We start from the raw sequence: 11,241 nt of genomic DNA, 5'->3' as shown, positions 1-11,241 counted from the left end.
GGGGGCGAGATTTACTTGCAGTAATATAGTGTTTTATAAATTGTTAGTTTTTATGTATTTTAAAAAAGAAATTAGAAACAAAAATATAATTTTTTTTACAGTTTTGACTAGCGATATTTTACAAATGACTAGTGCAGCCCATTCACCCGAAGTGGACTGGCTCTTTAGATTTAGTGATGCTAGCACTGTAATCAGTCTGGCTGATTTGTAGTCTGGTATCACATGGACATTTCTAGGTTTCCTGCTATTGATTGCACCTACCTGTAGTGGGGTGTGACTCTGCCACAGAGTGGGGCAGCCAATGGGAGAACAATTGGGAGTGTTTATACCTCACCTGTCAATCACTAGGAGTTTCATGGCCAGTGGTGCATGCTGGGGAAGAGCATAAATATTCAGGAATTGCCATGTGCTCAGAGCAGTCTGCCCCTGGACCTAGCCTGGGGGTGGGATGTACAAGGTTGGAGAAACTAACTAGACCTCAAGCCTGCAGGAGGGCACATGTGGACCCAGAAGGGGTCTGGAACTATCTGGGAAGGAGAACAAGGGGGCCCTTTGTCTGCTGGAGGTACCAGGGAGGCCAGGGTGGCATGGACCTCAGGAACAAGTCTGGTGTCTCTCTCAGGGAAGATCTCAAATACATCCTCTATCCAGCTGTGGTCCTGTTACACAGTGTTATCCTCTGTTCAACTAAAGTATTCCTGCACTGTGCAAGCTGGAAGGAATTGATGAGTCTGGAGTCTATTTTTACCATATATGACTATAGCCCTATACTATCTTTCCCAGTTTTGGCTGTTCTACATTAAAGCAATGAAAAAGTACTTCAAGTGACTGGTGCTCAATTCACTGTTTGCATCCCGCAACCTGGCTATCCATCAGAGTGAAATGTCAGCCCTCCCTGCCACTGGGTTCATCACATGCCTTTGGGAGTCAGGGGGGGACTACACTAGCATTGCTGTAAATCAACATTTTATTTTGCAGCTTGTGCTTTTGTAGAAAGGATAGTGAAGTTATTTACAAATGAACTGTGCATTTTTAGCATGTATTTTGTGGACCATGAACACAACAAAATAAACATATTGAAAATGTTTCCATACTAATAAAAAAAAAACAAGAAATAGAAAACAAATCACACAAAATGACTTAGCAGGACAGGGAGGAGGAAGTGATTAATTAAACACAGTAAGGGCTTAAAAAAGAGTTTTTTTCATAGAAAAATTATAGAATCCTATCACTGTAGAAGGATCCAGGTTCACACTTCTGTGGTCTCTTGCATATTAGTTACCATGGAAGGCAGCAGGAACATATAACAATTAATTATTTTCTATAAGGCCAGCTTATGTTATTAAGCTTTGATATGGCAAAATATGAAAAAATCCACCATGCATTTTACTGGTTCTAGTACTTTGTTAAACCACAGGTGGCGTGCATTTTTGCATGCTAAAATGCAGCTGTTTCTGCACGAGCAATGTGAACTGGGAAAGGGGTCATCTGAACTTCTTACCTGGTCACAATATAACCCCCATTTACCTTGCCCTTTTTAATTTACAATGTTTCCTCTTCAAATAACTTAGTAAAGGACCCCTTAGAAGGTCACATCAGTGCCCAATGGTTTACGTTTGGGCTTCCTTGGCATGAATGAAGACCAACATTAGTTAACTCCTGGCAATCCTAATTACTGCTGTATTAGCTAGCTATAGGAAGGGTTATAACCACAAAATCATGGCTAGGGAGAGAATGTGTACACTTGAAAGTGTCATACTGATGTGCTGAGGAGTCCAATGGACCATTCTACCAGTTGTTTTTGTATACCAAGCACTTTATGTACCAAAAAAAGTTCAAAAATGCACATTAAAATGTGCATGCACAAAAGAGTTATATTAATGCATGCTGCTGCATTCTTTGATGTATAAATCCAAGGTCATAAACATCCTAAGCCTTTACTAAAGTCCCCAAAGTTTACATGAAATCATGGAAGGCCCTTAAATTGTTCATATAGGCCACATTCATTAACATCTTACACACACAAAGCCGTTTAAAATGGCAGTATTAAGAGCATTGGTCAGAGTGAATCAACCCATAGCAGCCACTTAAATCTTAGTTTACTTGAGAAGTATCAGCTTAGCAATAATTTCTGACTGAACAAAGTGGAAATATATTTTTGGTACTGGTTACATATTGGCTTGTTGTTGCAATGTCAGTTACAATGTACAAGCAGCTGTAGAAAAAAGACTCGGCAAACGGTAAAAATTGATAAAACATCATTAGACCATAACAATAAAAGGAAATTAGCTCATGACAACATTTCTACTAAAAATCTTACAAACTATGCACAAAAGAAAAAATAACTTATACCCTGCACTGATTTAACAGGATACCGATCTGGGAAACAAATGATTACAATGGTTTAACAAAATAAAATAAAGTGTGGTGCAAAATAAAAAATAAAACATAGTTAAATATTGATGTGTGTACATATTTTAAAGGTAACACATAATGAGAGAATTATTATTCTTATTTTCCGTATTTCTATAGCGGCAATATAATACAGAGTAAATTAATCAATTCACATCAGTATTTTTTCTTCGGAAGAGCCTTAGCTCTCACACCCTTACCTAATATATACACATACCAAGGAAATGTGACTATGTTGTCGATTGTGAGAGAAACTATAGCACCCAATAGAAAAACACAAGGAGAACATAAAAAGATCCATGCAAGTAGTAGCCAGAGCTGCTATCTAAGAAAAACAGAGTCTCCCATTGCTGACCCCCTTCTGAAAATGCTGGTTGTCTAGCTATCTTTGGCTTTAGTTCTTTCTAAAGTTATTGGGATTGCTTCACTAAAGTTATAATGGCCTTAGAAAAGTGTAAGTTCAAATAGCTTGGTTAATAAGGTGAAGTTTTAAATAACCAATCATGTGCAAAGGAAATAAGAAAAACATAATATATGCACTGACATGATAGGATGATCGGGGCAAACACACTATGCAACCCTACTCCAATCACAGAACGTCTTGCATGACCTGAACTCTATATTATCTATATTAAGACAATGAAATGCAGTGCGTTACTGCAAAAAAGAATCCCACAAACTATACTATAAAAACTGTTTTGCCACTTTGTATGGAGAGCTTTCGTTTAAACTTTTTTTTTAAGAGTCAATTTTCCTATAGCTTTTAGATCTGTTGTGGCTGCATCTTCCACTGGTCAATGCAGGCCTATTACAGCCAGATAAAAATTGTGTCGCAAACAAAACAAAATTACCTAGAAAATCCTTTTATCAAATTGAAGTGAATTAGATTCAGGAGGTAATGCTGTATTTAGGCCAAGCTAAATACAAAATGTTTCTGCTCACTTTCCGATCAATAGAGCCAACCTGTGACAGCTTCTTTGTCACAGGTCGGCTCTAACTATGAGGATGAGTGGAAATCACTCACCTCGTAGTTCTCCTTTAAAGTAGAATTAAAGTCTGTGGGTTTTTTGTTTTTTGGGTAACTTTTTTTACATCCATAAAAAAAAGTGACCAAACAGGTAACTACTTACCTCTGTCTCAGCCACTCGCTCCCGGCTGCAGTACACAGGTCACCAGGAGGATGATGTGGGCGGGCGCATGCACAGTGGGAGAAGGGGAGAGACTCAGTAGAAGTGAATGCAAGCAGCCGTGAGCGTGCACGCTGGACAGACTCCATCAGACAGAAAGAGACAGCAGTCTGCGCTGGATCAGAGAACGTCACCAGCGCTGGAAGGATTACTGGAAACAAGTGGAAGGACGAAGATCATGGGATAAAGAGGCATCATTTAAGGTACTTACGTAAAGCATTTTAATGTCACTTTAAAGCTTTTGATTGTTTCACTATAACAGCTTCTATAGTTTTGTATTTTTGTATTTTACATTTATTTTTTCTCATTCACACCTAGGCATTTTGAAGTTGAAAGAGTTAAGCACTACAACTCTCAAACAGAGTATTTCCATTGTTTTCAATGGCCGCTGTTCACATTTGAGCATCCTGTGGCCAATCACCTGGCACTGGAAAAAGTACATGGGCTATGTTTCTGCAGATTTCTATGTTTTTGGACCCATAGACCTCAATGAGTGTAAACACGCGACACAGGGTTTTCTACACTATGGAACCTAATGGAGGACAGCACAAGCTTAAAAGGCCTGAAAAAAAGCTTTGAAAAAAACGTAAAAAAAGCTTGACAAACATGAGTTGACGCATGTAAACCGCTAAATGCTCTAAAAAAAGCATGAAAAAAAGCCTTGAAACGTTGATGCTTAGGCCTGGTTCACACCATGGCGTTTTTGAGCAGTAGAAAAAGCACTTTTAACCACCTCCCGTCCATGGCCGTTCCTGAATGGCCAGACAGGAGTCTTGTAGGAGCGGGAGTTGTGCACGGTGCTCAACGCGCACACGAGTGGGGAACTGTTAGCAATGTAAACAGCCAGCGATGGCTGTTTACACTTAAGAGACGCCCGATCACTCTCTAGAGACGCCCGATCGCTTGCAGTAGCTGTGGGTGTGGGCCCCCCACCTCCGTCACGGCCACCTCCTCGCCAGTCGTTTTATGCAATTTTGCGGGCGCCCGCAATTTTAAAGCATTTCATAGGGAAACAGTTTTTTTTAACAAAATTTTCTGTACTTTTTTGTTATATAGTAAAAAATAAAACCCCCAGTGGTGATTAAATACCACCAAAAGAAAGCTTGAGCCAAAAAAAAAATGGTATAAAATGTATTTCAGTACAGCAATGCATGACGGAATAAATGTCAGTCAGAGTACCGCAGCGCTGAATACTGAAAAATGGCCTGAATGGGAAGGGGGTTTAACACCCCGGTCTTCAAGTGGTTAAATACACAACACAAGAAAAGCCATGATTTTCAATAGACCCTGTTCACACCTGAGCTGCAAAACGCCAGCAGGAAACCGCCAAATGCAAAAAAAAGCACATGATATCTTTTTGGCATTTTAAAGCTCGTTTTAGACTTCAATGGAAACGCCAGGAAACACACGGCAGAAGCATGTTGCACATTTTCATGCACGTTTTTGCATGTTTGTACACTCATTCGTCCATTGATCACAATGTTTCTTAAGCTGCCAGTCAAAACATGCGTGCCTTTTCACACGCGTAAAAATGTGCCAAACATGCAAATAAACGCACGCTGAACCCTCATGTACAATTGCGCAAAAACGATGCCACCTACATGTGAACCAGGCCTTAGGTGTGAACAAAGCCTTGGTGCATGAAGACATTTCTTTATAAATATTTGTTATGCCACTTATGCCAAGCACTTTTTTCTAATTTTTTAATTTTGTAAATACAGAAATCAAACAATATATAGATATTAGTTTCCAATATTCAGTTAAATGTATTTAATGTGTTCTGTTATACAGATTTATGTCTGTTTTATCTTGAATGGCAGGGTTACAATTATTGTTGTTACCTATGTTACCATCTTTGTGTAATTTTAATATTACAGGTTAAAACTAAACGAAACATAGGGATAAACTTAGAAGTTAAAGCAGAATTTCCTTCAAAAAATGACAAGATAAAAAATTACAAATTAACAAATTTAATTAGCCAAATTTTGCTGTAATATGGCACTTCAATCCAGGAATGTTCCCCACAGTACTTTTTTTCTGCCACTAGATGTCCTCAGTCTGAAGGTCATCATTCACCCCGCTTCCCCTGAGCCCACGTAGTCCTGGGCCCGTACCAGCCTGTTACTGGACAGAAGAAGAAGAAGCAACTGTGATGAGATCATCTCTCTGTTGCTCTGCTTTCTCTTCCTATCAGCAAGCTTCTTGTCAACACATGAACTGATTAGCCTTTTCTCACACTTCAGCCCTGCTCTACAGGGATTGCAAGAGGCAGATACCATGTCAAAATCAGCTACTTATATTTGCTTGTATTTAAAAAAAAAAATGTATTTTCTTTTTAAGAAGTATTAGAAAAGTCCATCATTATTAAAAAGAGGAAATAGAATGTGAAGTATAAAACCTAAAACTGGTAGAAGAGAAGAAGGTATGCTATATAATATTTTTAATTATTTAAAAGCATATATTAAGATGAAATGTCAATGTTGGATAAGCTATCCAGATGGAAGTTTTTTTTTGTTTTTTTTTTTATTATTTGTAGATGTTGAGTTATATTATTATGTAAAAACTTTAAACAAAGAATATAAAAAATAAATAAATACATTTAATAAAGAATGAATGATTATAGAGCTGCATTCATTTGTGTCCTATATATCTACCTAGAGTTTGGCTTTAAAAATCTGTTTTTTTTTTTCTTCAAAGCATGTCATAAAATTGTTCTCATAAATCTGGAGGCTACGGTTCAAAACATTTCTCCCTGTATTATGTTCACAGTGAGTAATGACCATAATAAATTCTGAATTAAAGGCTGCTTGCCTGTAGATCCATTTTATGTAAATGGATTAAAAAAGTTTCCGATTTCATATAGGAAAGAAGATCTATAACCATAAATGAACAGCAGTGTTTTATTTGCTGTATTCTCTTTTATTGTGCCAAAGACATGTATGGGTAAGTATGTTATCACTATTACATACAGTATATGTATGCTTTTTGTGTTATATATATTATTATTATTGACATAACATATAAACTTAAGTGAACATTGCCATTGTGTACCTATAAAGTGTTAGCATGTTTTAGGATACTTTAATATATATAAATAATTAAATATATGTCAGCGTAAGAGAATATATGAATGCAAAAAACAATAGACTAATGGCTTTTACAGGTATACTCAAAGGAACATCTACCAAGTGTCACAATGCTACTTGTGCAACAATATTAATGTATCAATGCAATGTCCACTTTGAGTAGCACTGAAATAAAATTTAAACTAAAGCTAAAGTCCTTGTTCAGTTAAATTGATTACTAGGGTCACATGAAAGCTTGTCAGTATCCTAGATCAGCGTTTCTCAACCTTTTTCTCAGTCACGGCACCTTTTGAAAATATGCCAAATCTCAAGGCACACTAGGTTAAAATGTAAAATACATGAATGTAAAAAATGATGTGTGGCTCCTCTAAAATCCTTACCAGACCCTTATTCTAGATAGGGGATGGTATAGATTTTAAGGAAGAATCCCATTCAAAAACATTAAAAAATGGGGTTCCCCTTCACATCACGAGCTTCCCTTTGCATCACAACCCAAGAACCCACTTCACAATAGAAGCCCCCTTCACATCAGGAGTCCTCTTCACATCAGAGACCCCCATTGCTATCATAGTCCCCCTTTTTACATCAGAGCTCCCCTTCACATGAGAAGCCTGCCTGTCCCATGGAAAGGCATGATGCTGTACCAAAATTTTGAAGCGCCCCTGAGCCAGGCACGTTGGTTGAGAATGTGTAGCCAGTGTGTAGAGTGTAGTGCTAGAGTGTAGCCAGTCAGATAAGACCAAGAGGCAAACCCTGCTTGAATGGCTAAGCCTGAATCATACTTTGCTCAAACTTCCCATGTCAGCCAATACTTTAAAAGAGGTGGACTAAGGGTAATAGAGTCTTCAGGTATGTACTCAGTTTCATTCTTCCTCAGACCTCAGGGGTATACTGTATATCTACTACTAGACCTATAAATTGAATCATTTGTTATCAAGCCACTTGAATCTTGACCATATGCTAGGTATAGCAGAGGTAGCTGATTTTTGCATAACATCAGACTGAACACAGCTGTGATGAAGCATCTAATGTGATAATATACTGCCTAGCCAAAAAAAAACTCACCAGCTGGATTTAGTTAAGCAAATAGTTAAGACCCTTCCATTGGATAAGTGCTATGATCTGGGGTTACTTCAGTTGGTCAGGTCTAGGTTCACCAACATTATATCCCCCAAAAATGAGATCAGCTGCATAACTGAATACACTGGATGACCCGTTTTTTCCATCAATTGATTTTTTCTTCCCTGATGGCACATTGGGTATATTCCAAGATGACAATGCCAGGATTCATCAGGCTCAAATTGTGAAAGAATGGTTCAGGGAGCATGCGACATCATTTTCACCCATGGATTGGCCACCACAGAGCCTAGACCTTAACCCTATTGAAAATCTTTGGGATGGGCTGGAGAAGACTTTACACAGTGGTCTGACTCTCCCATCATCACTACAAGATCTTGGTGAATAATCAATGCAACTCTGGACAGAAATAAATGTTGTGACATTGTATAAGCTTATCGAAATGATGCCACAGCAAATGCGTGCCATAATCAAAGCTAAAGTTGTGTTAACCAAATATTTCAGTGTGTGGCTTTTTTGGCCACAGTTTACAGGGCAATAGTGTGAGGAAACTAATGGTGACCAATCAGACATAAGGTTACAACATCTTAGTTTGGGCAAGCAAATGGAAGCTAATATATGATTTGCTAGTGTTGGTTAATACTGATAATGTTCCAGCTCCAAGACTAGACCAAGTACAAACCAGACCAAGTACAAGTACGGATACTTGTCCAAGTACTCACAGATACCAATTACTGATACATTTTTGTTAATTTTCTTTTTACAGTTTCCTTAAAACACTAAAAACTAATGATTTCAGGACAGCTGTGGAGAGCCAGGGCCCAGTCACAGCTGCAACTTCTGCAACCCTGGTGGTTTGCGTGAAAATGCCAAGTATCAGCACTGGTATCTGAACTGATATCTGAACAAGGTATCATCATTCTGTAATTTTTCATACAAACATAAAGTATAAATTTAATTTCTATGCATTAGACATTCTGCCCCACATTCCAAGTAATACATATTCCTGTGATACATGATATAACATATATAACATTGTAATGGCTTATGGAGCTCTAAAGGGATGACAAGTGAATTCAGGTTGCTTTGAGATACTGTACTTTGTGCATTGTTAATGCACTCTGTGCTGCCTTATTTAAAAATGATTGTCATGAGAGAAATATGGAGGCTGCCATTGCTGGTCTCCTTAAAATGCTGGTTGTCTTGCTATTTCTGGCTTCGGTAATTGGAGACAAAACCAGAATGTGGGCAGCACATGAATTCCATAAAAGTGTCGGAATTCCCTATCTCTATACATGTTCCACATTAGTGACTCGGAAAGTATTTGAACCAAGCAGTAACATGACAGCCAGGCAACTAGCATTTTCAGCAAGACAGGTTAGCAGTTGCAGCTTGCATATTTCTCTCTTGACAGGTTTCCACACTAGGTTTCTTTGCAATGCTTGATTTAGGAAAGTTGTGCAATGTTGAAACTCACCAGTAAGCCCCTTGGTACAGGAGAAGAGCAGAGAAGAGGTCGCTAACAGCAGTAGCAGCTGCCCAATCCTTAGTGTCGTCATATCATAGGCTCATACAGCACTCCTCCCAGTTCTTAAAATTCTTGGCTCAGGCAAATGTGTCTCCTTCCCCTCTTAGCACTTCTAAAAGAAGGCAAGAGCAGAATCCCCTTTTTTATCAGAAGCGAAGCGTCATTTCCCTGTGGGCAGCCCATTCATATACAACTGCTTGGCAGGATGGAGCACACACACATTGTGACGGCCACTGGAGTGACTCATTGCCGAGATCTATGACTTCAGCTCCTTTTCTGACAAGGCAAAATTTTCGGAATGCTAGGAAAGTTTTAAAGAATGAACCGCCCGCATGCCTCGTCTTTTTGAATGTGACAAGTGAAAAAAGGCGGGCGGTGTCACATTGTGGCCTTAAATATGGGATAAGAGATAGCAAGGATGTATATGTATAGGCAGTTCTTCTCTGCATGTCGCTGGTATGTTAAAAAAGCACCATGTGACAAAACACGTATTAGCACAACACTTTTATAGGTTATGAAATTATTTCCTCATTTCGTTGTGCAGTGCCTGGCAGATTAAAATGACATGTGGGCTTAAACAATATGACATTAAAAAGATTAGCAATGCACCGTCACCTTTAGCAGATTTTACTATTTTTTCCAGTTGTTGTTTTTCAGTGAAATGGCCAGCCCACCAAGAGCTCACCACGCACGTCACAGTCTCCTTTAGATCTACCAGCCACTAAAGCAAGAGGCTGCCTGATTGGTTACAAATTGATTGGATAGTTTAGGTAGGTCCTCACATTGCATAGTTTTGGTAAATCTAAAGATGGTTGTACAGAGATTTTTTTATATACAGTATACTGTATATATATTTACTGACTGCCCACCCCCAAAAATCGCACATTCTGATATTTTGTTGACCCCCTTTAGTTTGATTACTGCACACATTCACCATGGCATCATTTTGATAAGCATATGCAATGCCACAACATTTATTTCCATCCATATTTCCATAGTGATGATGGGAGAGTCAGACCATAGCGTAAAGTCTTCTCCGGTACATCCCAAAGATTCACAATTGGGACTCTGTGATGGTCAATCCATGTGTAATATTGATGTCTCATGCTCCCAGGCCCAGCGCTACAGCAAGGCAAGTCAAGCGGCCGCTTGAGGGTGCTAAAGGGGTGAGGGTGGAAAAATCGTAGTGGTCAGTAAGTGGCCGCTGCTGCGTTATGGGGCTCCGAGTTTTGACCCCATGTGAGCTGGACCCCGCCCCTTCCCTCTGCTGTGTGCGACTGTGGAGTCAGGGTGGCTGTACCTGCACGTCTGACAGCCATGAAATCTTTCCTCTGAGGACTCGGTAGGTGAGTGTTATTTCTCTCCCCCCTGTCTCCCGATTGTAAAGTGCAGTGTGTTTGTTTGTTTTTTAACTCTCCCTCCCCCTCTGTCTCCCGTCCTGTCCGTCCCCTTCTACCGGTCCATGCAGTATATGTGTTTTTTTTATTTTATTTTAACTCTCTCCCCCCTCTATCTCCAGGTCCTGAGCTGGTTTATATGTGTGTGTTTTTTTAACTCTTTCTTCCCACACTAGTCCCAGGTCCCATCATTATTAGGCCCCATTCACACCAGTGCAATTGCGGATCAGTGCGGTTTCCGCACTGATACAGAAACCACTGATTTTAAAAGAGAGATTTTGGTCGTTTTTAATTGCGTTTCAGCGCTGAAATGCAATTAAAAATGCCAAAAACCGCACTAATTAGCGCGGTTCCATTGAAAGCTGTATGGAAACCGCACTATATCAGCGCGGCAAAAAAGGGTCAGGGAGCAGTTCGGGCGGGGGGCAGTTCAGATCGCACTGAGCTGCGCAGTCGCATGAACGGTCCCCATAGCAATATATGGAATCGTTCATGTCGGCGGATCAGCGCAGCCGAACCGCCCTGGTGATAACGGGGCCTTAATAGAGTGTATG

The 11,241-nt window shown here is 39.5% G+C and overlaps 1 protein-coding gene across 1 annotated transcript in view; it reads right to left on the bottom strand.

Annotated features, from left to right (window-relative positions):
* The window catches only part of SUSD1 (sushi domain containing 1), a 123,014-nt gene extending 113,556 nt beyond the window's left edge, over positions 1-9,458 (bottom strand). The window contains exon 1 of the mRNA XM_018561150.1: positions 9,240-9,458. Coding sequence (XP_018416652.1) covers positions 9,240-9,321 — 82 coding nt within the window. The 5' untranslated portion in view covers positions 9,322-9,458. The remainder of the gene's footprint in view (positions 1-9,239) is intronic.
* Between the last annotated feature and the right edge of the window lie 1,783 nt (positions 9,459-11,241).

This window comes from Nanorana parkeri, unplaced genomic scaffold (assembly GCF_000935625.1).
Source record: "Nanorana parkeri isolate BGI_ZX_2015 unplaced genomic scaffold, ASM93562v1 scaffold504, whole genome shotgun sequence".
Taxonomy (NCBI): Eukaryota; Metazoa; Chordata; class Amphibia; order Anura; family Dicroglossidae; genus Nanorana; species Nanorana parkeri.
This window is presented reverse-complemented; position numbering and strand designations above follow the sequence as displayed.